Consider the following 24,198-nt stretch of genomic DNA (forward strand, 5'->3'; position numbering starts at 1 on the left):
GACGGCAATTGCATACCATACCATCATGCCAATGCCAACCAATACCCCGTGGAACCACGACTCGACTCGGTATCGATATCTACATGTAGCTACCATATCCATATCCATATCGTCCCCGAATTAAGCAAAGCATGCACTAGCACCCGTCAATTATACAACTATGTACATACCCAACAAAGATAAAGGCACCCCAGCCGACCACTGACCACGCACCAGAAAGAAGAACCGGCAGGGATGGAGAACAAAACAACCGGCCAAAAACGCATCCCTCTTCTAGCTAGCCAGAACAATCCAATATCAGCTTTCCGCAAGCCTCGCTGGCTATATCCAACAGCCGTACTGTGTCTAATTGTGCTCCCAGTTGCCTCCATAGAGGGAGTTAACCAGTCGAGTGATAGCTCATGATCCGACACATCTATTCCAGATACCGGGCAGGTCTGGGCTGGCTAGCCCATGGCCCATGGGTAGGTTTGGGTAGACATAAGAAGGCTTTACAGAGTTGTACTATTGGGCGAGAAGAGATGCAAGAGGAGAACATATCGGCCGGATGTGGACTTCATGCCCTGCAGGTATGGAGGTGCATATGAATATACATTGATATCACGTGTCGTGGAGTCATTTCACGGAGGCGGGGGGTCGGTGACTCTAGACTCAAATTGTATTTATTACCAGCCCAAAATCCACTTACAATTGCAATTGTCACATTTGATACGCATATCACACAGTCGAGACTAACAGAGAGTATACATATCCACAGCTATATCCACTTCCACTCGATAAACATCCCTAAATCGAACTCACCAACAACACTAAAAAAGGAAAGAAAAAGGGGGAAAAAACTACATACATATATTGCAAAAAAATGGCCGAAATACCCACTGGCAGCACCACGCTCAAGCTCACAGCCCTCATCCAAGCCACAGCCCAGCTCATCTCCCAGCTACAGCTACATCAGCGGGGTACCTCGCTCACCAAAGACCCTCTACGAGCTCACCGACGAGCTCCACGCACTCATCAAGATCCTCGCCATTCTCCGGGACCATACCGAGGGTGCTACATTAAAAACAGATAGTGCGAGCCTGGGAGCCATTCTCGCAAGATATGGGCTACTTGAGAAGTGTAGTAGCGAGTTAGACGATCTTCGTAAGAGTATCGAGCCGGATGGAGGAGGGTTTAGGGGTGTGGTTTGTGATGGCCCAAGATGGCCGTTTGGGGATGTGAGGACGTCGGAGTATATCTTGGTGGTGGGGAGACTTCGGAGCTTCTTTAAGTGTGCACTTCTTAGGGATGATAGGTGAGCTGTAATGGATCTTATTATACACGAGGTTGTGTGTAGCACGCAGGATGATACTAGTGTAATGTTGTCATTTTTCTTGGGAATATCAGTGTTATTTCAGCAAACCTCTCGGCCCATATCAAGAGACACGAAAGCTTAATTAGAGATATGGTGAACGATGAGGATGTCCATGGGCAGATGCCACTCGAACTGGCAGTTTCTGGGGGAAACTCAGATGTCGTGCGGATGCTGCTTGCCGCAGGTTCAGATGCGAGGGTCGAAATAAATTCCGATATGACACCACTGGGCACGGCGGTGAGAACGGGAAACTACGAGATTGTGCGGATGCTTATTGAACACCACGCAGTCCTGTCGGTGGACGACCCTTTACTGCACATGGCAATATACAGCCGGAACACAGAAATTGTAAAGCTGCTCATAACCCACGACGCTCCACTACAGAGACATGTCACCGCTGTTCTTTGCAATCCACAAAAATCTCATGCTCAAGGACATAGCAGTCCTACTTATAGAACACAGCCCACCAAGTGTCATCTCGGGGATCAACAGATGTGACCGTGCTACGCCGCTGCATGCGGCACTGCACAAACCGGGGTATGAGGACATCGTGCGCCTACTGCTGGACAAGGGAGCAGCCGTCTCGACACACCACTCTCTCTTCAGCACCCCAGCGCACGTAGCGGCGTCCCAGCCGAGCGAGCAGAACCTACGCATGCTCCTGGATAAGGGCGCGGATGTATCGGCCACGGGCCGCAGGGGCAACACGCTACTCCACGAAGCGGTAAAAAATGGCCAGGAGGGGAATGTCAGGTTGCTGTTGGCTAGGGGCGCCGATGTGGCGGCGCAAAACAGGCGGGGCAATACACCGCTTCACATAGCGGTGTATCATGGCAAAAAGGTGATTATAAAATTGCTGTTGGACAGCGGCGCGGATGTGGCTGTAAAGGGCTTTAAGGGCCTAAAGCCGTTCGAGATGGACCGGGCTCGGTATGATTATCGAAGAGCGCGTAGGTTGTACGAGACGGATGACGAGGTGGATGAGGAGAAAGATGCAATATCTATGGAGAGCCTTTGGGCTATTTAGCTGTTGATTGCATTAGGCGAGTATATCTAGATGAAAATAGTCATAGGAGGGGAGATACATAGATCTACGAATGTATCAATTTCTATATCTATATACATCCATAGCGGGCATCTAGCTTCTTATCAATACGAGATGCTGGATATCTCAATGTATGGGCTTTTGGCGGAAAACACACACAGGTCCCCAATTCATGAATTGACTGGCTTAAACTAGAGACTAGCGGATGATACTCTTCTGTTCGTGGCGTGAAATCTCGGCCTGATGGTTATCGTCAAAACCCCACATTATTCAGGTAGGATGGCGAGATAGAAGAAGGCATTGTAGTACATACAAAAGAGTGCTCTACGTAAGCCAAGAGCAATGTTGAAAAAGCAGGACGAGATAATAAAGTGACTTGGTTGTTTTATCGATAAGAAGTCTAACTAGCTATATATTTATATAGCCACGGTTCAGACAGCTGTCATGTCGAGGTGGCAATAACAGGTGTCGACATGACACGTTCGGACATCATATAAAAAGCCAAATATTCCACCAAGCTTGTTGAAACATACATATAGCTACATGTAATCCCAATCCTAGAGCCCTAGGATCAAGTACTACTTAGTATGTGGCTGTCACAATGACTTATCAATAATAAATAGGAATCGTCCGGGATATGTGTACTTTATAAGGATACATACTCTTTGTCCAGACAGTATCCTTATAGCGAGAGTAGTCAATGAATTACATATCAAAATCAATCAACTATAGCGGGAGTCTACTTTATAAGGATACATACTTTTTTATCCAAACAGTATCCTTATAGTGAGAGTATTCAATGAATTGCATATCAAAATCAATCAACTATAGCGAATGCAATTAATGAATTAAACAAAAAAAAAATTATAGCGAGAGTCTACTGTAGTAATCGAGCGAGTGATACCCCATGACGCCCCCCCCCCAAAAAAAAAAAAAAAAAAAAAAAAAATTTAGTTTACAAATTTTCTCTCAGCTCCGGTCTATGTGCATACTACAAAAAAAAAAAAAAAGAACAAAAAGTACTGCAACGACTGTTAGTACGAAACCACACAAGCTGTTACTACTCCCACCCCCGGTTTGATCTCAGGACCTTGCCCAAACACGCGGTGTCTAACCCGACGAGCAGTCTAAACCATTAGAACACTCGCCCATGTTTGGTATCTGGCCGGAAGTGGTATTTAAAGCTAGCTTGGCAATTTAATACGCCAAGATAAGGAGGATACTTGAACTCCCCTACACGTGCATGTAACCCTTCGATTTTGATATGTAAGTATTCAACCCATATATTCGCGCTCATGTGGGCATCACTCTGATCAGCTGGCTTTCATATTCGATCGAAGCTCTGCATGCAAATGATCAAATCCCAAGCCAGAGGCGCAATAAATCAATTGGGTGTTTTACGTTCAACAGTGCCACTTAGGGAGACTATTAGTACCCGATCTGATGCTGCATCAACTCATAAGTACTCAGTGTACACCTTGAGACTGGCACTCTGGCCCCTAGATACTTAGTCACGCTGTATCGGTCTTTGGGAATGGGTGGTTGTCCCCCCATGACGCCGGTGATATGGGCTGCTGCACTGTGGTTGCAGTGGTCTATGGGCGTATATATTACGGAGCTTGGTAGAAGCTGCTTGACTTGATATGTATACAGCTGAGCTCTCTCATCGAGCCGCCTTAGTAGCCTGAACCAGTAGGCTAGACTACAGTCATTACCCAGCCCCAGCCCCGGGTGTACCTTATGCCCGGTAATAACATCATCCTACTTTACAAATCCTCCGCACGACACGACCAATGATCACCAACACAAACGCGCACGAACAGCCACACACACACACAAAAAAAAGAAGAACAACTAAATTAATTTCTAGCTCTAGCACATATAACCCCAGTCATGTCACCTACCTCTACCACACACCTTTGCCCCCCTTCCCTCCCCCCACACGCATGGGAGCAAAAACGCTACACATGGTTCAATTTTTACAGCAAAAAAAGTGGCAAGAAACAAAAAGTGGCACAGATACTAACCCGCATATACTGCTCTTCGTGCATCCTCTCTACCCTCCCGCGCTCCCCCGCTCCCCCCCGGGTCCTGTTTCCCTTCCTCCGCCCATTATTACAGCAGCAGTAGATCCCCGCCCGTACTCGGCGAGTACAGATCCTGCGGCACACCCTGACTCACAACTGTAACGCGCACCGTCAGCACAAGTCACCCTAAGCAACCACAACCACCACCACAACCTCCATCTACTCTCTCTCCCCCGCCCCCACATCCCCTCGCACCACCAACAGCTAGTAAAACACCGCTCTCCGCCCGCTCTCCAGCTTCTCCCAAAATCTCTCCTCGGAATTCACAAAAGACTCACCATACTGCCCACCCCCCTGCACCGGCCCACCCCCCACCGCAAACGGGTTATTCCCTACTCCCCCGCCCACCCCCGCAAAATAGTCGTCCGCCTGATCCACCGCCTCCCTGAGATCCCCTCCCAACAGATCCACCCCACCGCCCACCCCACCACCACGTCCCACATCGCCCCCACCGCCCCCCATGCTGCTCATCGCCGCCCGCGCCGCCTCCTCCGCAATCGCCGTCGGCAGCATATGCTTCTGCAGCGCGGGCGAATCCGTCAGCCGCTTCGGCCTTGCCGTCCTAAACACCTGGTTGACCGGCTTCAAGTACACCGTCGCCAGCGTGCCCACATTCAAACACATCTCCTCGAGCGTCGCAGGGTCCAGCTTCTCCGTCTCCGCCGTAATCGGCGGTTTCTCGCCCATGACGATCTTCTTCGCGGTCGCTGGATCGGCCGACAGCAGCCGCCAGTACATATACCCCCTGTCACGGAGGTCCGGGTTATCGGTCTCCTCCGTCGCCCATTTCAGCACCTTCGGCACGAGATCCTGCCCCTTCGTGGGCCGCTGGATGAACAGCTTTACGGTGGCCGTGAGCAAGGCGAGCTGCACTTCGACGGGCTCGTCCGCGAACGAGAAGAGAAAGTCCTCCAGCAGCACGTCGCTGTTCTCGATGCGGTCGGCGTATTGGCCGATGACCCAGATCATGGCGGCCTTTGCCTCGGGCTCGTCGAGCGAGTCGAGGTTCTCGCACAGCGTGCTGATGATGGACTCGTACTGGTTGGGGTACTTGCGAAAGATGTTGCGGATCACGACGGTGGCTTCTTGGACGATGTAGGAGACCTTTGTGGACACGAGCTCGAGGAGCGTGTTGATGCATTGGCGCGCGGCGGGCTCGATCTTGATGGCGAGTTTGCCGATGGCGCGGACGGACTTGCGGACGAAGTGGACATCGATTTCGGTGGCGTATCTAGGGCGTGTTAGTATAAGGTGTGGGTAGAGGGGCTAAGGACTGGGGATAGAGGAATGAGGAGTCCCGGAATATATAAAGCGGGCACGAGAGGGGTATCAAGAACACAAGACACCGCTCCAACACAGCAAGGAGAGCAGCAAAGCCCGCCCCCCAAAGATAAAAACACAAAAGCACTTACTCCCTCAACTCCGTCAACACCTCCTCGATATTATCCTCATTCGCCAGCATAAAGATCAACTCCAGCTTCGTGACCTTGACATAGATAGGGTCATTATATTTACAGAAGAACACCCTGATATCGTTCCTCAGCACCTCCGGCCTGCGCTGCAATATCAGCAGCGCGTTCCTCAGCGCAAGATACTGCACCTCGGGTCCCTTTGCCAGCAGCGTCACCAGCGGCGGCGACAGCTTGCGGCACAGCGCTGAGATCTCTTTGGCGTCGGAGATGTAGTTCATCAGGTAGAGGATCACGCGGATGCACGTGAGCACCACGGACGAGTTGGAGTGCTGCAGGCGCGGGGAGATGCGCTCGGCCATGATGGAGGCTTCGTCGGTGGTCTGTGGGACGTAGGCCATGAGCGCTTCGAGGATGTAGGTTTGGCCCCATCTATATCCGTTAGCGGAGTTCTGCACAGCTACTATTGATGATAGGAGGGGGCCGAGTGCTGGCATATGATGCTACCACATAACCCCTCTCCCAGGTGAGTGATCCCCCATGACGCAACACAAGCCCCCAGAAAAAATCAACCACTTACTCCGAGCAGTCCGGCAAGATCTGCACAATCTTGCTCGCATTCGTGTGATCAATGGTCAACTTGATATTCTCATTCCTCTCCCATATATCCATGAGCGCCACCAGCGCGCTGGCCACCACAGTCGAATTATCGTCCTTGAGCAGGCCATTGAGGCCCTCGATGAGGCCCTGAGCCTGCGCGGTGCCAGCCACGCCCTTGCCCGCGGAGCCCTCGACGAGCTCGCGGTCGTGGTCGTAGAGCTTCGCGACGCAGAAGGCGGCCGTCTTGCGGACGTAGGGGTCGTTGTCGCGGAGGAGGAGGCGCAGGGGCTCGACGGTTGCCTCGATGAACTGCGGGACGTGGATGTAGGACATTGTGCGGAGGGCAAGGGCGCGGACGAGTGGGTTGGGGTCTTCCATGTCGCTGATGAGGATTGGGAGCGCGCGTTGGGCCATGTCGGGTTTGACGCGGCCGTAGTTGACGAGGAAGAGGAAGCACCTGGAGGGGGGGTCAGTATAAATCTACATGTAGTGTCTCGACATGTGTGGTGAAGACAGGACAGACATCTTCTTGATCTCGAGCGTGGGGATGGTCATGCACTGGATGACGTCCGGGAAGAGCGCGGCCATGTCGTTGTTGCTCATGGTCATGTTTGCGACAATCTTCTTGAGGGCAATCTTCTTGCGCGAGAAGTTCTTGTCCTTCTTGTCGCTGTTGAGCTCAGCGCGGAGTTCGGCTACTTTGCCCTGGTGCCATTGTCAGTTTGAATTATTTTTTTTTATTTTTTAATATTTTGGTAGGAGGGACGAACCCGAGCGAAGAAACGTGCATCGCCGCCGCTGGCCATGGTGGTGGTGGTGGTGGTGGTGGTGAGGTGGACAGGTTACGGGGTATTTGGAGAGAGATAGAAGGGTAGGTAGAATAGATAGATATTAGATAGATAGACAGAGAGATAGACAGAGAGATAGACAGAGAGATAGACAGATAGACAGAGAGAGATAGACAGCAGAGATAGAGCACAGCAGATATGTAGATACAAGCTCCCAGTCAGTCAGTCAGCTCTGCACCAATCGTGTTTCTTCCTGCTCCACAGCGGAGAGCTCTCTCGCACATCCGACGCAGCGATGCTCAGTCAGTCCCGGGGAAACTAAGGGGTGGTGCCAGTTCCGCTGACATAAGCATCCCCCAATCCGTGCATAGCTGGTATCTACGTTCGAACCTCACACCTCACCTCTCTGTCTGTCTTCTTCACCACCACCACCAGCACTCCTCGCAGTCTGCTACCACTCACACCCTCTCACTCGTTATATACCCGCCCTACTACTACTCCTACTACTACTACAAGCACAGCTGCAAATGGCACCCTCAGGCCCCCCCCGTCTCGCACCGCTCCCCAGCCCGCAGTGGGTCATCGACCTCAACAACCTCCCCACCCGCCCCAAGCCCACCGGCACCACCCCCGACCCCCCCGGCTTCAGTCACTCCCCTCACAAGACCGTACTTCCCCCCTCCCTCCCCTTCCCCCCACCCCACAACCACCGCTAACCCCCGTTTCCAGAAACCCGGCAGCAAGCCCACCCCCGCGCCGACCCCCATCGAGACCGACGAGCTCTTCCTCAAGAAGGCCTGGGAGCTGGCCCTCGCGCCGGCAAAGTCCATCCCCATGAACGCAATCATGATGTACATGTCGGGCAACACGCTGCAGATCTTCAGCATCATGATGACGGCCATGCTGTTCATGAACCCGCTCAAGGCGCTGTCGTCGGTGGGGGCCACGTTTGCACGGTTCGAGAATGAGCGCACGAGGGGCAGGCTGTGGGTGGTGAAGATGGCGTATGTGGGGCTGCAGGTGGCGACGATTGTGCTGGGCGTGTGGAAGGTGAATGGGATGGGGTTGCTGCCGTATGTGTTCTTTCCTTGTGGTGTATGGGTGTGATTGGGGCGCTTGGGGACAGATTGCTAATTTGTGTTTGGGGACAGGACTACACGGTCGGATTGGCTGGCGTGGGAGAGGGAGCGGCAGCCGTTGGAGTATTCGGCGGCGGCGTTTCAGTAGCGTCTTTTCCTTAGGGCATGTGATACGATGTGAGTAGTAGTGAGAAGGCGGGGGGGGCGGTGAAAAATGTGAATGTGATGATTGTGTGTTTTCGTCCTATCTTCTTTTCTTTTTTTTCTTTCTTACTTTCGTTTGATGTGGAACTTGTCTTGTGTGGGCGGGGCGAGAAAAAAGAAAGGAATGAATGGCAGAAATGGGATTGGCGATTTGATAACATTGACCTTTGTGCGAGTGAGAGTGAGAGTGAGAGTGAGAGTTTGGGTGGTGAATCAATTGTGGCATTGTGATGTTTGTGTGCTTTTTATTTATACTGAAAGTAATACTGGCACTAGTATTCCTACGGTAGCTACTATTCTAAGTAGCACTACTATTCTCGTCTACAGCCCTACTACTACAACACTGGCTAGTACTATCCCACCCTAACCCACACCCACCCACCCACCCACCCCATTTCCAACCCCCCAATCATTACCCTCCCCCTCTACAACTTACTAACCCCCCACCTCGGCTCCCTCCCCTCCACAAAGCTCCTCAACCCCTCCTTCACATTCTCCCCCCCCTCAACACCCTCCCCACACCCCCCCACACCCTCTCCACCCCCTCCTTCACCCCACCCCCCTCCCACGCACTCCTCAACCCCGCCCGACTCACAACCACACTCTCCGGACTACACCTGCACACCCTCCCCGCCAGCTCCACCGCCGCCTCCACCACATCCTCCCCTTCCCCCACCACGCGGTTCACAATCCCCCACTGCTGCGCCTCGGCCGCGCTGAGTACACGGCCGGTATACGCGAGCTCGCTGGCGCGCGGGAGCCCCACGAGCAGCGTGAGCCGCGGTAGGGCGCCGGCGAAGGCGGCGACGCCGATGAGCGATTCGGGGAGGGAGAAGGTGGAGGTGGGGGTGCAGAGGGTGAGGTCTGCGTTGAGGGTGAGCTCGAAGCCGCCGCCGAGGGTGAGGCCCGAGATGGCGGTTATTATGGGTTTTTTCTGGGGCGGTGGGTTAGCTGTGAATTAGAGGGGGAAGGGGAGCGGGGGAGGGGGAGCGGGGGCTTACGCCGGTGCGTTGGGAGAGGCCGGCGAAGCCGCTGGGGGGGTGGGAGGGGCCTTCGGCGGCGGTGGTGGATGTGGGGGTTTTTAGTGAGGTGTGCCATTCTGGAGGGTGTTAGTAAATGTAGTAGTAGTAGAAATATTAGTAGAAATAGTGGTAAATAGTAGAGATAGAGTTTGACGGTAGTTAGAAATAGTTAGAAATAGTAGGTATAATAAACGGGTGTTAATGGCAATAAATAAATAATAGGAGTAGTAGAAGTAGTAAATGGTAGGTTAGATAGCAATAGTCGAGATAAGAGATATAATAGTAATTAGTAGAAACAGTAGTAGTAGCTTTGAGTAGCCAGTTCTCCATGCAAACAGTACTAGCAGCCCGGCCATAAACGGCAAGGAGCCTCTACCAATCTGCCACCAATCCCCAACCACCCAATTACTCCTCCCGCCCCACCGCACAGCCAGCTCCCACCCGGCCGGCGACAAACACAAACACAATCCCGCACCCGTCTGCACCAATTCCATTCCGCCCCCCCCCCCCCCCCCCAACAACAACAACCATCCCTCCCACCTCACAAAGAAAGAAAGAAAAAACTCCACAACATACCTTTCAAATCCTGCCCGGCACAAAACGCCTCCTTCTTCCCGCCCTTTGCGCCAGTGACAATGGCGCACCTGAGCGTGAGCTCGCTGTCGTACCACTCCCACAGGTTGTGCATCTCGTGGTGGCCGGCCGTGTTGATGCAGTTCATGTGCTGGGGGCGGTTGATGGTGACGAGCAGGATCTGCGGCGTCGGGAAGGAGATGAGCGTGTAGACGAGGGGTGGGGGTGGGGTTGTGAGCGCGGGGGGAGGGCGGTTGGGTAGGTTGTCATTTTGGATATGGTGGAATTGGGGGGAATTGGGGAATTGGGGTGGAATTAGTGTAGGTAGAGTGTTTGGATGTCAATTGGAGTGTGGGTATGCTGCTGTAGTTAGTTAAAGTGGTTGGACGCCAATTGAATTGTAATTAACTGTAGTTGTGAAGTTTGAGCTTCTGTGTCGTGGTTGGGAGCTTGGATAGCTACATGAGCTGTGGTGCTTAACTTATTTTATATCGCATCTCGCTATAGCTCTTTACCGCACTAGTAATCGCATAATCCGGGGTAACAAACAAAATAGTGTGTGGGGAACACAAGCCGAGGCTAAGTGCACCACCCGCCGAGGCAACAATTGCAGCGTGGGGTGGGTGCCGGGTGGTCGTGGGTTAGGGATAAAGAAATGATCAGGGTGCGGGTAAATGGTGAAGGGCCCGGTTTGAGTTTGTTTGTGAGGGGAAATGGCAGGGGCGTACATGTACTTACAGTGGAGGCTGCTTGATGCAGTTGATTGATTGATTGGTAATTCATTGATTACTTTCATGGGTGCTGGATAGTTACATGTGGTTTGTATGTTCGGTGTTGTGCGTTTTTGATGCTGAGTGTTGATCAATTGAAGAGGGTGGGGGGGGGGGGGGGGGGGGGGGGGGGGGGGAAGCTATGCTTTCTTTGTAAATATTTAGTTACATGAAGTTTATTGCAATTGCACATACTAATTCAATCACAAATACGATCTCTACTGATAACTATCAAAACCAAACCTATAAAACCACCCATCTCCCTCCCCCCATACCATCTCCTCCTCGTCATAAAACACCATCCCCTAGCCTATATATACCATCGACTCCACAGCTATATATATACACCACCGTATCACCAGCTTTTCACCTAGATCTCTCTATATCTCGAGATAACTACCGCAAATTCTTGCGATCACTATGATTCAATATCAAGACAAGAATATTTTAAATCTGCGGCATTGATTTTCCACCCGTGGGAACACAAACATATACTCCCACGATGACACTGTATTGTGATAATGAAGCCTGCATAACGGCTATTGGCGACGGTGAGGTTAAACCGTCACCCAAGTAGTTCATATCATTTATACACACCAACCGCTAGAGCCCGCCGCTGTCCCCAACATCCAACTATAGATCACGCTGCTATCTGCTCAACGACCTAGTACCTGCACTCGATCAGGAAGCGCAAGAGACAGCATCCTACCCTATCACCAAGCATAAAACCCAAACCCGAGCCCTAGACAATGTCCGGCTCCTAGCTACGTCTCGGTATTAGTATATAAAACTACGTATATCGGATACGATTGCGCCGTAGACGGTTACGTCGCACCTCGCAATGACCACTCCCAAATACTTCGATAATTAGTGCGTGTACATACATAGCCAATGACACATACATCAATCTTCTCTTTCCCTGGATTTTCCTCGCAGAATGCATACACATGCATAGGATCGATGCTCCGGTATATAGGAAATACGAAGCAAATGCATAAATACCGTCTCCCTCTCCGACAAAGTCGCTAAAGATAATCGGCTGTACCATGACTCGCACACCTATTATTTCATCCCTACTCAGAGCTGCACCAGTACACCAGATATCAACCATGTGCGCGCTCATGGCCACTAGCGGACATCACTAATAGACTACCTCTGCGTGCCTCCGCCGCGCACACACATGAAGAAGACCTTCGACTCCGCATCATAGCTCATCACCCGGCCGGCCATTAGCGGATATCACTAATAATGCCTGCTAGCTCCTCTGTGCTGGAACCGGGTTCCATAATTGTTCGGGTCGAAATTCGTTATTTCTTTCCAGAAATTCTTTATTCATTTAAATTTTATTTTTCGTTATTTCTTTTTCTTCCCTTTTTCTTCATTTCTTTTTGCCAGTTTAATTTCCTTTCATGCCCGGATATTTCACATTATGACATAATTTCATTGTATTTTCGGATTATTTCACTTTCCAGAACTGTCTCTACAGTGCTGCTGAAATTATTTCACTGCTATATATATAAAAAGACATGCATAGGAAGAAAATCATAAATTATCATTCGTCATAATAATAAAAAGTGCCTTGTCACGTCTCCTATCTTGGACCCACCTTGACAAAGGCTGCATAAATTTCACTTTCTAGAACTCTCTCTACTATATATTCTGATCGAAGGAAAACCTCAACTCCGCATCATAGCTCATCACCCGTCGCCGCCAGGCTCAAGCACGGGGAATAGCCCAGCTACACTTATATGTACGTATATACATTCGATCAGCAGATCAGCCCGAGTCTTTGACTTTTGCATATTATGTTATGGATTACTAAGTAATTAGATCAAATATCGCACCTATTGTCTGACCGGTCATTCACTGTGTTCGTTAGGTAGATCCTCGCATGCAGGTTACCTAATCGCGCTGCGGGGTAGTTCATTTTTAAATACATTTCAGTGATATAAATTCAGTAAGGATCGATATCTACGAAGTCATCAATCTTACGATTTCAACCCGAAGGTTAAGAGACGCAGTTATACTACAACACTGGTAAGTAAAAATATCGACATACTATAAGTATATTTAAAATTAGAATACCTATCAATCAGCTGATGAAATGGAAGCAGACATCGGTCCAAAACTATAAATGGAATCCCTAGCAACACTATACCTAGTGGACAGTAGAGGTAACACAAAAGGACGAGGGATGATTTGTCCTTTTGAGCATATAGACACTTACGAAGTATGTGAAACTTTCACAGTTTGGGCTTTTATATATGTCATATACACTGGCAGGACTAGTCATTGTTAACCATTGAGCGAACTTTGAATACAGAAGCTTGCTACAACGCTGGACCTACTCTTCACAGCGGACGCGGCTAGGGCGGAGGAGGCGAAGTTTCAGGCTATGACAAAAGACCGTCTGGTAATCCACGAGAAGTTTTGGGGGGAGGTTGCTCCTATGTACACCCCTAAAGTGTTTTACATCGATTTTAATGAACCGGAGAAAACAAGTTGAGCCAGGGAATTTAAGAGACACAATTTCATAGGCGATCTATGTAAACAATGGACATATACATAGCAGCTACCTTCGAACAATCGTATTTCAATGTCTCGGTCTATCTTGGTTGGTCCGCATGAGCTATATAGATATGTATGTATATATGGGGAATATATATTCAGGCTCGTCCCTAGACGTTACTATTATTGTCTACATCGCAAAAAAAAACTCCGACTATGGCTCCAGTGGTTGTGGATGTAACGGTGGACGAGTTCAAAGCGAGCTCGATGTGGCAATACCCGATCACTCTCGGGTTGCCGGGAGACGACGAAGTAGTCAGCCTAGTGGTTGATCGAGGATGATGCAAGTGCGCGCGTTATATAATTGTATGTACTACTTCGAAAACCTAGAGGTATTCATCAAGCCAACAGATGAGGCATCCACAGCTTCTACCCCTCGCCCCGGCCATTAAGGCATAGGTCCAGCGCCTCCGCTGTACACCTCGCGGTAAAGAAAGGAGAGTGTGAGCACAGCAAGCTGCTTGCCAGTGGTATGGTTTTGTTTGCAATGAACCCCAGACTCTCTGCCAGGTACGAAAATACGAACGAGAAAGACGAGGAATTCCCAATGGAGGACACTGCCCAGTTGACAGTGCCGTGGTGTGTACGTGTTATGGGGGTGTTGCGAGATCGCTTTTGTGGGCTTTCTGCAGGATGGCTAAGTTTGCATGGAGATCAGTACTTTGATAATTATTACTTTTGGGCTTCGGAGAGCGCAGTTCCCTGCTCAATGGCTCTGCCTTTCCGGCGGAGGAAGAATCAAATGAATCATCCATGGACACAGATACCGACGAGGCCCCAGCCATTGCGGTTGAGGCTGAGGTAACAGTATCATAGAGTAAGAAGAAGAAAAGTCAGTTCTCCAATAGTACCTAACCTTGATTCACAAACCAAATCCGCGGGTAACACCGAGGGGAATAACAGCTGTGGTATGTGGGATTGGTCGATCTTGACCGCGTGGACCACCCAACTCCTTGGGACACCGTGTACCGGCCGGTCTCGTGGATTATTAAGATACATTGATATGTGGATTTATGGGCGTCTGTTTGGCGGGCGCGAGGGGGGGTTCTTCCTTCTTTCCTCGAACATCTTATATATATGCTTATAAGCTTAGTCGATATCGCCATTTCGTGTGGTGTATTGAGGAAGAGTTATTGCATGGATTGTAAAGTACGTTTGCGTCATGGATTATCACCTTATTGTGTTTTTTTATTGTCCTCTATAATATAGTCGACCAGATAAGTGCTAGAACAAGGTTCGGGAAGAACAAAAGCTGGCCAATGAGTCGTCTGATTTCCCCGTTTTTCTTTATAATTTGTTTATTCTTTATTTTTCTTAGATTTTCCTTAAATGTGGCTTGCATAATTTCATTTTCGGGAACGTCGTCTGATTTATTATAGTAGATTGTAAGGTTTAATTCCGGATCTATAAAAACAAAGCCAAGCACGAAAGAATAATAACAATCATCGTTTTTCAAAGTACAAGAGTCGTGCCATATGCATCAGAGTTCCACATCCCTGTTGACAATAGGCACTCCTTTTGGCAGTCATATGTCGTGTGTGTCTTATAAATTCTTCTTATTCTGCAAGTCGTGTCTTTAGCTTGTAATTATATGGTCATTGTTTCCTTGATTGGCTGCTTGTGTCTTAGAAGCCATGTATGAGTCCGCAGTCTTGTGTCCTGCTTCTTACATATATCGTTCTGTGATACGGTGTTTGTTCACCTCCATTAACAGCACTATCGTATTATGGCCATGGAAAAAGCTATTCACTAATAAAACGACTCAGCAGTAGCTAGCCAGCCACATTGCTTTTCACGGAAAGCCACTTTCCTTATTGGAGCATATACTGATTTCTTTATTTTCTCTTAGTACTTCTTTATTTAACTAATGGGATTGTCTTCTGACAAAATACCCCAGTGAAACCAGACTGCTTGTCAGATTTCCAAGCCAAGATCTCTCGTGCCTATACTTCTTACGTCATCACAGAATATCACTCGATCGAGTCTCTGTATTACATATTGGCTATTTGCATGTTACAGTCGAATCGAGCCCTAGAGATGTAGACATGGCAAAATAAGATCAATATATTCTTCAAATACAGAGATCGTGATAGGGATATTAACGATACCTTCGTATATATCGAGAAGTTTGAGAACTATGGCTTTAAGAACCTGATTGATAATTCAGCTATTTTTGCAGGCCTTTCATCTCGTGCACGCCGGCTCCCCGAGTCTTTCTTTTCTTTAGTTTTGGTTTCTGGGGCCTGAGTATTATGTTTTCTTCATTGCACCTTCAGAATTTCCAGCAAAAACCCCAGCCAGGTCTCGATCTCATGCATGTGGTCGTTGTTTCATAGACCCCCTAGCCTGAGTTTTCCCTTGCTGGAATAAATATCATCGCTGGGTCTGTTATCGATCTCAAAGATACACTTTTATCGGTCGTTGAGTTAGTGCCACAGGTAACTATCAACGGTTTCCACGAAGTCCGTCCCGCCTTTAGCCCGGGTGTATGTTTGAAGTCATGACTCGGACGTAGACTTAAAGGAAGTTGGCCCAAGGAATTCTTCCCCCGGAAATAGGATAGAGTAACACTCTATCATCTCTCCGGAAGCTTTATCTGACGATACACCTATGACAGGAGGTTGTCTTTTATCGACGAGAGTTCGAGTTCGGTGGTAGATTCTCTGTGCCTGTGTAAGTCAGTAGCAGTGAGTGAAAGAAGACTAGTTCCCTAGCCCTTGCGATACATACATGTAGTAAGTTGAGAGAACCCTGAATATGTAGCAGCATATCTTATGCCCGAATAATCATAGGTCATCACTCGCTTATGAAATGTGAGCAAACTTGGTTTTTTTTAATGGCGCATGTCTAAGATCTAGGAGTAATTGAAGTTACCTTTGTTGTTTCCAAGGTTAACGTAGCGTCCGTGGGTATTGAAGCTACCAATGCCTGGTGAACACTTCAAACCGTGCATGAGGCCATCACCCAGCATGTGCGGGCATGCAGGGCAGAACTGCCCACCTCGCCTCACCTCGACATCGGTACCCAGAGAGACAACCAACCATTAACTCCACTCCCTCTGCTTCCACAACTGTGTACAAAGCGACGGAAGTCGCAAGGCCTGGTCTGGGCCCCAAATCGCCTCTGGGCCCCAAATCGCCTCTGGGCCCAGACCAGACCCCCAATACCCACAGCAGCCCAGCAAGCCCGCTGCCGACCCTCCTGTCGTGTTGCCCTCCGGGGGCTTTTTCCTTCTCTTTTTTTGGGCCATCTCCATGACCACAAAACGAACGGAGAAGAGTAGAGTCTGTAAGTTTTTCAGTAAATTCGATTGAGATGAAATAAGCTAATTAGAAATAGAAGATAAGCCACGACCTACACCCGCCTTTTCCTCCCTCTCCAGCTCTCCTTCGACCCCGCCCTGTCCTCGAAGACGAAGCCACCGCCTCACCCTCTCGCCGCGCCCTCGCCGCGCCATCTCTCACCCCCCACGGCCTTTCCACGGTCTCCGGCCGGGGGCGTCTGCCGCCCTCCAACAACTAGAAAGGTTCCGTTGAGGGAACGAATACCCTCAACGGAACCTTTTTTCTTTCAACTTGTTTTATCCCTGCCTTTATGTCTGGCTGGCTGGGCACCTGGAGTCGGAAGAAAAGAGGGACTGGGTCCCTCTTTTCTTTCGACTTGTTTTATCCCTGCGTGTGTGCGTGCGCGGTTGGTGTGGAGGATTGAAAAAGGGGGGGTATCGTCCCCTCCTTTTCTTTCGACTTGTTTTACCTGTGCCCCCGCTTCCTGGGGGCAGGGTAAATATAGATTTGAAGGTCTTTTGGGAGGAGGGGAGGGGGAGGAGAAGAAGAAGGGGAAGAAGGATAATGAGGAGGGGAAGGAGGAGGAGGAATGGAAGAAAAAAGGGATCTTCGGATCCCTTTTTTCTTTCGACTTGTTTTATCTGCCTGCGTGTGGGTCGGGGGAAGGGAAAGAAATCTTCTTTCTTTCGGCTTGTTTTAGCCTCCCTTCCTTCCTGCCCCTTATAAAATAAAAACATTTTCTATTTGTGTCTTCTTGTGAAAAGGTTTTCTTCCCCTCCCCCTTCTCCCTCCCCTTATGTTTCTTCCTCGCCTTCTTCTTCCTCTCCTCTTCTTTAATTCCGACGGGTACGTACGCAATGTTTCGATGTATAGACCACATAAAGATGCCCTTCTTTAGTGCTGTCTACATGTAGTAAATAGAGAACATATACTAGAAGTTTTCTTTAACAAACATAGTTACCTAAATTACCCACTATTGCTTAGACCTTCAGTTGATTGAAATGGCAATTGCTAGTCATATATGATAGCCCTTCTCTTGCTGAGCCCTAGTGTATTTACGTTGTACATAAATGAACATACTAACATGGACCCTCGTGCGCAGAGTTTTAATAGGGTTCCTATGATATATATGGTTGATAATTCTCATTATAATCTGGGCTGATCAGCCGAGAGATATTATGTGGGATTTCTCCTGTTCTTAGTTTGTCCGACTACTTAAATGAATATGTAAACATCTATCTAAGGCTATTCACGAATATACTACATACCTATGTAGTGTGTTTAATATCGAGACTCCGCCGTATAGGAAATGTGTCTTTCCTTATTATCAGGGCAAAAGGAAAGGGGAGGAGAAGGAAAAAAAAATACTTTGCATTATTTGTATCGCCCAGCAAAAAAAGAGTTCACAGCCTAGTGCTGCTACATCTCCTACTCTACGTCCGGAGGGGGGATTGAACGATCGTAGCTTTTTGTATAGCGCAAGACCCCTATACCGCTAGACCATTCAACCACCCCTATGCTTACTATGATTTTGTTGGTGCTTTTGTCTGTGTGGTTTGTGGACGAGTCGGCTCTTGTTTTTAAGCTAGCTTCAATGGTAATACCGCATAAGGGTGGCTCGAAGCCAGAATGGTTTTTACATTTGGTTAACCCGTTCCCATGGTAAAGTACGCACTTCATGCAGCAAAGAAGCTTCCGGGTTGCCGGTCCCACTCTGTACTTGTATTTACATATAGTAGTACCTGCCGGATTTTTTCGTTGCGTCCGACTCTTTTACTCCAGATCCAATAACTAACGGCAATCAGTCATGCGAGGTATATCGTGAAAACAGGCAACATACGAAGTAAAGCTCCTATTTCCCGCTGGTCTATATATACTCAACTATATATGCTATCGCCCAGATGGCACAGCTCGGCCATGGATCACCGATTATCACCCGCCTCGAACGTGCACCCAATTTCCTATTTTTTTTCTTTTTTTTCTTTTTGTTTAATTCATTGATCACCCAATTTCTTACTCCGGGCGATGATAACTTAATTAATCTAGTAATTTATATAGCCACTAGAAAGATTTCCTATGTGAAGGGTGATGTATGTGTATTTGATGGATATCTTCATGAGAATGATCGTACGGCTAGATCTAAATCACTTTAACTATACCTACATATACTTATTACAACTGAGGGCCTACTTTGCGCTGAAGCTACAGGTAATAAACTACGTCAACGTATATTGCCTGTTGTTGACCATGCGCCAGTGCACATAAATCTACCAAACCCGAATTACTAGCTGTAACTTTGTATGAGTGTCGAGTGTAGTGAAATTTGATGGTTTTATAGAAAGAACACGAGCATAATTAATTAAAAGGATTAAAATGTAAGAGAAGAGTGATAGGATGAATCTCGAGACCTCTGATATTTTTGACGTGTTGCCTAATTTTCAAATTTTAGATTCGGCAATACTTGTCGCCTATATCTCAATTCAATAAACTAGCTCTTTGTTTATCTTTATAAACTTGTTAGTTAAGATAATATTAATCTCTTAAAAGGCTTTTTGTCCTGCCTGCTTTCTCACGCCTCATCCTGCTTTCTCATACCTCATATCCAATCGTAGTTTCGAAACGATAACAGTTCCTGCATCAAGCACGGCTACACCTTCCCCTTTCCGCGGTAACCAAGCGGCGACGATCACCTCCCACCCCACTAGTGAGCTTTGTCTCAACCGGACAGGGACACACGTTTTCCTCCCCTTCTTGTTTACACAACAACCACCGCTACCCAACACCTTCACCCCTCCATCTCACCTCCATCTTCGACTCCATCCCAAAGATAAATCACCGCAAAACTTACTTCTAAGTCCTTAATCTATAAACCTCATCAGAAATGGTATATCTCCATCTCCGTCCCCTACACCTCCATAGCAAGCACCCCCCTATCCGAACTCACAGCTAACCCAACACTCCCACATACAGGCAACCACAAACTACAAAGAAGCCTTCGCCCTCTTCGACAAGCGCGGTAATGGCCGTATCCCTCTCACCTCACTCGGTGATCTCCTCCGCGCCTGCGGTCAGAACCCTACCAACGCTGAAGTTGAAGACCTGATCCACAACTCTGCCGCCAAGGGAGACTGTTAGTTCTTCTCCGTTCTTCCCCGTGGAATATAGGTAGCTGATGAGAATGCAGTGGACTTTGAATCATTCCTTAAGATCCTCAACCGTCCCAACGGCTTCCGTGACCCTGGCGAACCGGATGAGTTTGTGCGTGGGTTCCAGGTGTTTGATAAGGACCTGACGGGTTATATTGGTGTCGGAGAGCTGCGCTATGGTTTGTTTTGTTCCGTTCCTGAAGCTTAAGGGGAGGGGGGGGGAAACCAAACGAACTGGTTTTGGTGATGACCGAAATAGAATGGGAAATGGCTAATGTATATGAATGTGGACAGTTCTTACCTCACTTGGAGAGAAGCTTACGAATGAGGAGGTTGACGAGCTGTTGAAGGGAATGGATATACATGGGGACCAAGTTAACTACACGGATTTCGTAAAGATGATTCTTGCGAACTAGGTTAGGCGTGTTACTACGAGAATTTAATGAATAGACGAGCATGAGGAACGGGGAAATAGTAAAAGAGAAGAGGCTTGTTGTCTGGCGGGTACACCTCCCGAAACCCTGGCGGGGGAGGGTGGGTTATGTTCTTTTCTCTTTATCTCTTTTTCTTGGTTGGTTGGTTGCTGCTGCAAACAGTACTGGAGTTTTGTTGCTAAAGTAGTTCGAGATATCATTAAGCGGGTACATTTTTTCCACATTTACGCTTGACTTTACTTATGCTGCTATCAGTTCAACATGTGAAAAAAATGTTATGGTTGATTAACTCAATAACCCTCTCACCAACCAAAAAAACAAAAAAATGCTCATGATATCTTTCCTACTACCTCACCTACTTACAAAACCAATCAATCCACTCCTCTACACTCCTCTATACAACTCACGACACAGTATAATTGGTATACAAGAAAAGTTCAAACGCGACAAAAAAAAGGAGGGGGAAAGCCAACGCATTGCATTGATTTTTGTTATCGACGGGATTAGGATGGTATGGATAGCTTAGTATCCGTCCTTGCCCCACTTGTTGTACTTCTCGTGAAGTTCCTACCGCACACCACCATATTAGCATTCAAAGGCCTTATCTCCCACACAAAAGCAGACTAGAGAGCCATACCTTTGGCAAGTTAACGTTAGGAATGATCACGGAGTGCAAAGCGCTGGGCGCATCCTTGGGAGGGTTGCGGGCGTCACCGCCTGGGTGGTACTTGTACCTATTCATAATTAGCACTTACAATCCTTTCATCCGAATCACCAGTGAAGAAACATACTTGAAGTTCTCGCGGGCAGTAGTACCATCACCCTCTCCCTGCCATGGCATGGAGTTCTTGGCAACGTTGATGCGACTTTCCTCGGAGGTTGCGGAGGTGGGCTTGCGGCCTTTTGTAACACAGACTCGTTAGTAAATCACAATATAACACAGCATATAGAAAGGTATATGTTACCAAAGTAGAATCCGGCAAGACCGAAAGCACCAGACATGACGGCCATAAGAATCTACAACCCCAGTCAGCATTGAGTTGTTTCGGGCTCGGTCTCTCTCGGTGTACCAAAGTGGGGGTCGAAAAGCAGTAGTGGGGAACGCACGTAGAGTTCAGGGTCGCGCTTTGCGCCCTTCGCGAGAGCGGACTTTCCAACTTGGGCGGCAACTCCGGACATTTTGAGTGGAGATTTTTTCGTGAAGGTGAAGGTAGTTGTTTGGATGAATTGTAATGGGTAGGGCGGGCGGATGTGGTGGGTTTCGACGTCAGGTCATTAAAAGTCGTGAGATCCTGATTGCTCCGGGTGGCTGTGCGAGCAGGGTTATTGTGGCTAGATGCGGGAGGATTTGAGCCACGGGCATGGATACACTAAGGGTTAGGTTGAAGTCCCCGCTACATGCTCTAAGGTGGTAACTCAATCCTTGACAGGTGGGTTGCAGAAAATTCTTGTTGAGCCGCATTGTGGATTCAACTTTCTGGACTCGACTTGTCTTGATCACTACTACTGCTACGACACCAGATCAACGGCGACAACTACAGGAAGATACTAAAAACAGCTAGCAGTCATGGTAAGTACGCAATTGACTGGGAACTACGTACATATGTCTAACACTCTCAATTGCAGATCCGAAGAAATGCCCGTGAAAGGTAGACTTAAGAAAGCAGTATTCTCATGATGCAAGACTCTAGACTTACAACTACGATTGACATCTAGGCGCGATTTTATCTATCGCAAGCAACTTGAGCTTCAGGACGCCCAGATCGCTGAAAAACGCTCTGCCTTGAAAGCTGCTCTTGCCAGTGGAAAGGTTCATCCCCCCCACCTTCAACTCTCGCCCACCCCACTAACTTCACATCCACAGCCGCTCTCGAAAGAAATCGCCAATGACGCCAAACTGCGCAAAGACTTCAAGTACGACGAATCCCACACCCCCAACCCTGACGACGACGAAGCCGAAAAGCTCGACGACGAATACGCCACACTTTCGGGCATCGTAGACCCCAAAATCCTCATCACCACCTCGCGCGACCCCTCCAGCCGTCTTCTCCAATTCAGCAAGGAGATTCGCCTCCTTCTTCCCAACTCAATTCGCCTCAATCGTGGTAACACCATTCTACCTCTGCTCTGCACCTCGTGCCACTCTACGAGCACTAGTGACCTCATCCTCCTCCATGAGCACCGTGGTACTCCTACGTCACTCACAATCTCGCATTTCCCGCATGGGCCAACGGCGCTGTTTTCGCTCCACAATGTGGTGCTGCGCCATGACATTCCCGGGAGTAGTCGTGGGACGGTCAGTGAGAGCTATCCTCACTTGATCTTTGAGGGTTTCTCTACGCCGTTGGGTAAGAGGGTCGTGCAGATCTTGAAGCACTTATTCCCTCCCAGAGAGGCGGGGCGCATGAAGGAAGGGAGCAGAGTTGTTACATTTGCCCTCACTGAGGGTGATTATATCAGTTTGAGGCATCACGTGTACGTCAAGACTGGATACAATTCTGTGGAGCTCGCGGAGGTCGGACCAAGAATGGAGATGAAGCTGTTTGAGCTCAGGCTGGGAACAGTAGATAACAAGGATGCGGACTACGAGTGGAGATTGGCGAACTACACGCGGACGGCGAGGAAGAGGGATTTGTTGTAAGGAGGGCTTCGATCTACTACTTCTTCTTTTTCGGTCTCGGAGTTTTGCAATGGTTTTTTTGTCCTTTCTTCTTTTCTTTTTCTGTTACCAAGTGCGATGGGATGGGCGTAACAAAAATGTGAGGAGGAATGATTGTCTATATTATATTCATGAAATTTACTTGGATCTGCTTGCTCTGGGATACCGTTAATATATAGTGATACCGTGATACCAATGAAACGATGTTGACGGAATTTGAAGCATTTTCCCAAGCTGACTTGCCCGTTCTTTAATCCAGATCATTACTAACAAGATAAAAGTCTGGTACTGCAATAAGACCTATCAATCCACAGATTGTCTAGCTTCTGGCAAGCTTCAAGTATATGTAGGTTTTAGGGAGCGAAACCATCATGTTCTCTGGACAGTGGGAAACACTCGCTGGAAGCCAAACAGTCCACCTACATAGCTCCTTATCTCTAGCACCCTCCGCAAAAGAAGACGTCCTTAGACTGCAATTGACTCCAATCCCCGTTAGAGAGGTCGAGCTCAACATAATCCGAACCTTCCAAGTTTTAACCCACTCCCGACTCCACCAAGCAAGCTATTCAAGGCACTAAACTTCAAGCCCTACTCCCGGCAGCAGTCACAAGTGGCCATTTACATGTTTTGAAGGCGAAACGGTCTCAAGCCATGGCCTTCCAAAGCGCTACTTATCCAACTTAATCCCCAGAATTTATTAGTAGAGCTTACACTTTTAGCTCCCACAGAAAATGGTCAGCATTTTTCGGCAGTTTAAACGGTTTGGGGATCGAAGACAAAAATAAAACCCCAGCCGGTTAGTAGAATATGGCGTTGGATGAGCATGTTAGGGTTGGGGGTTACTGGGAGTGAGTGATTGTGGAGTATTTAAAGGAGCAAAGCAGCTACATGTGCCCATTCATGACCACACACTTACCAGCACAACACAATGCCACATCGTCAACCTCTCATGGCAACTCTCAACCCCACAGATGATGGAGTACCGATGCTTCGCACAGGCATCATGATATTCATCCTCCCCATCCCTAATTAAAGACAACGATCTTCTTTCTTTCTTTCCTGGCGGATCACCAACGCTCATTGCACAGGCTATACTTGTTTCCCCAGCGTCGCAGACGGGGGCTTCTGGAGAGAACTATCACCACCCGAATAGCCAACATTCTCATAAGCGTTCCT

The 24,198-nt window shown here is 48.5% G+C and overlaps 8 protein-coding genes across 8 annotated transcripts; 5 read left to right on the plus strand and 3 right to left on the minus strand.

The window, feature by feature from the left end:
- Positions 1 to 558: 558 nt before the first annotated feature.
- On the plus strand, positions 559 to 2,381 carry LAJ45_09307 (uncharacterized protein; the record flags this gene model as incomplete). The annotated part of the gene is made up of 5 exons (XM_046118850.1): positions 559 to 569; positions 650 to 658; positions 758 to 1,294; positions 1,387 to 1,647; positions 1,739 to 2,381. 5 exons carry the CDS (start codon positions 559 to 561, stop codon positions 2,379 to 2,381), a joined length of 1,461 nt encoding a protein of 486 aa, XP_045967928.1.
- Positions 2,382 to 4,514: 2,133 nt separating this feature from the next.
- On the minus strand, positions 4,515 to 7,301 carry LAJ45_09308 (uncharacterized protein; the record flags this gene model as incomplete). The annotated part of the gene is made up of 6 exons (XM_046118851.1): positions 4,515 to 4,582; positions 4,765 to 5,717; positions 5,899 to 6,327; positions 6,476 to 6,952; positions 7,019 to 7,200; positions 7,266 to 7,301. The coding sequence occupies 6 exons, from the start codon at positions 7,299 to 7,301 to the stop codon at positions 4,515 to 4,517; spliced, it is 2,145 nt and encodes a 714-aa protein (XP_045967929.1).
- A 509-nt stretch (positions 7,302 to 7,810) lies between these two features.
- Positions 7,811 to 8,510, plus strand: LAJ45_09309 (uncharacterized protein; the record flags this gene model as incomplete). Its single annotated transcript, XM_046118852.1, has 3 exons — positions 7,811 to 7,951; positions 8,013 to 8,356; positions 8,435 to 8,510. 3 exons carry the CDS (start codon positions 7,811 to 7,813, stop codon positions 8,508 to 8,510), a joined length of 561 nt encoding a protein of 186 aa, XP_045967930.1.
- Positions 8,511 to 9,177: 667 nt separating this feature from the next.
- LAJ45_09310 (uncharacterized protein) lies at positions 9,178 to 10,309 on the minus strand (the record flags this gene model as incomplete). Its single annotated transcript, XM_046118853.1, has 4 exons — positions 9,178 to 9,183; positions 9,291 to 9,500; positions 9,568 to 9,665; positions 10,165 to 10,309. The coding sequence occupies 4 exons, from the start codon at positions 10,307 to 10,309 to the stop codon at positions 9,178 to 9,180; spliced, it is 459 nt and encodes a 152-aa protein (XP_045967931.1).
- A 6,169-nt stretch (positions 10,310 to 16,478) lies between these two features.
- On the plus strand, positions 16,479 to 17,021 carry LAJ45_09311 (uncharacterized protein; the record flags this gene model as incomplete). Its single annotated transcript, XM_046118854.1, has 4 exons — positions 16,479 to 16,519; positions 16,582 to 16,707; positions 16,778 to 16,787; positions 16,839 to 17,021. The coding sequence occupies 4 exons, from the start codon at positions 16,479 to 16,481 to the stop codon at positions 17,019 to 17,021; spliced, it is 360 nt and encodes a 119-aa protein (XP_045967932.1).
- A 2,643-nt stretch (positions 17,022 to 19,664) lies between these two features.
- LAJ45_09312 (uncharacterized protein) lies at positions 19,665 to 20,345 on the plus strand (the record flags this gene model as incomplete). The annotated part of the gene is made up of 4 exons (XM_046118855.1): positions 19,665 to 19,667; positions 19,754 to 19,913; positions 19,968 to 20,108; positions 20,224 to 20,345. 4 exons carry the CDS (start codon positions 19,665 to 19,667, stop codon positions 20,343 to 20,345), a joined length of 426 nt encoding a protein of 141 aa, XP_045967933.1.
- A 540-nt stretch (positions 20,346 to 20,885) lies between these two features.
- On the minus strand, positions 20,886 to 21,542 carry LAJ45_09313 (uncharacterized protein; the record flags this gene model as incomplete). The annotated part of the gene is made up of 5 exons (XM_046118856.1): positions 20,886 to 20,930; positions 21,001 to 21,097; positions 21,155 to 21,263; positions 21,329 to 21,380; positions 21,471 to 21,542. 5 exons carry the CDS (start codon positions 21,540 to 21,542, stop codon positions 20,886 to 20,888), a joined length of 375 nt encoding a protein of 124 aa, XP_045967934.1.
- A 388-nt stretch (positions 21,543 to 21,930) lies between these two features.
- On the plus strand, positions 21,931 to 23,004 carry LAJ45_09314 (uncharacterized protein; the record flags this gene model as incomplete). The annotated part of the gene is made up of 4 exons (XM_046118857.1): positions 21,931 to 21,933; positions 21,990 to 22,012; positions 22,080 to 22,173; positions 22,228 to 23,004. The coding sequence occupies 4 exons, from the start codon at positions 21,931 to 21,933 to the stop codon at positions 23,002 to 23,004; spliced, it is 897 nt and encodes a 298-aa protein (XP_045967935.1).
- Positions 23,005 to 24,198: the final 1,194 nt, after the last annotated feature.

This window comes from Morchella importuna (assembly GCF_003444635.1).
Source record: "Morchella importuna strain M04M26 chromosome Unknown Morimp01GS035, whole genome shotgun sequence".
In the NCBI taxonomy this organism is placed as follows: Eukaryota; Fungi; Ascomycota; class Pezizomycetes; order Pezizales; family Morchellaceae; genus Morchella; species Morchella importuna.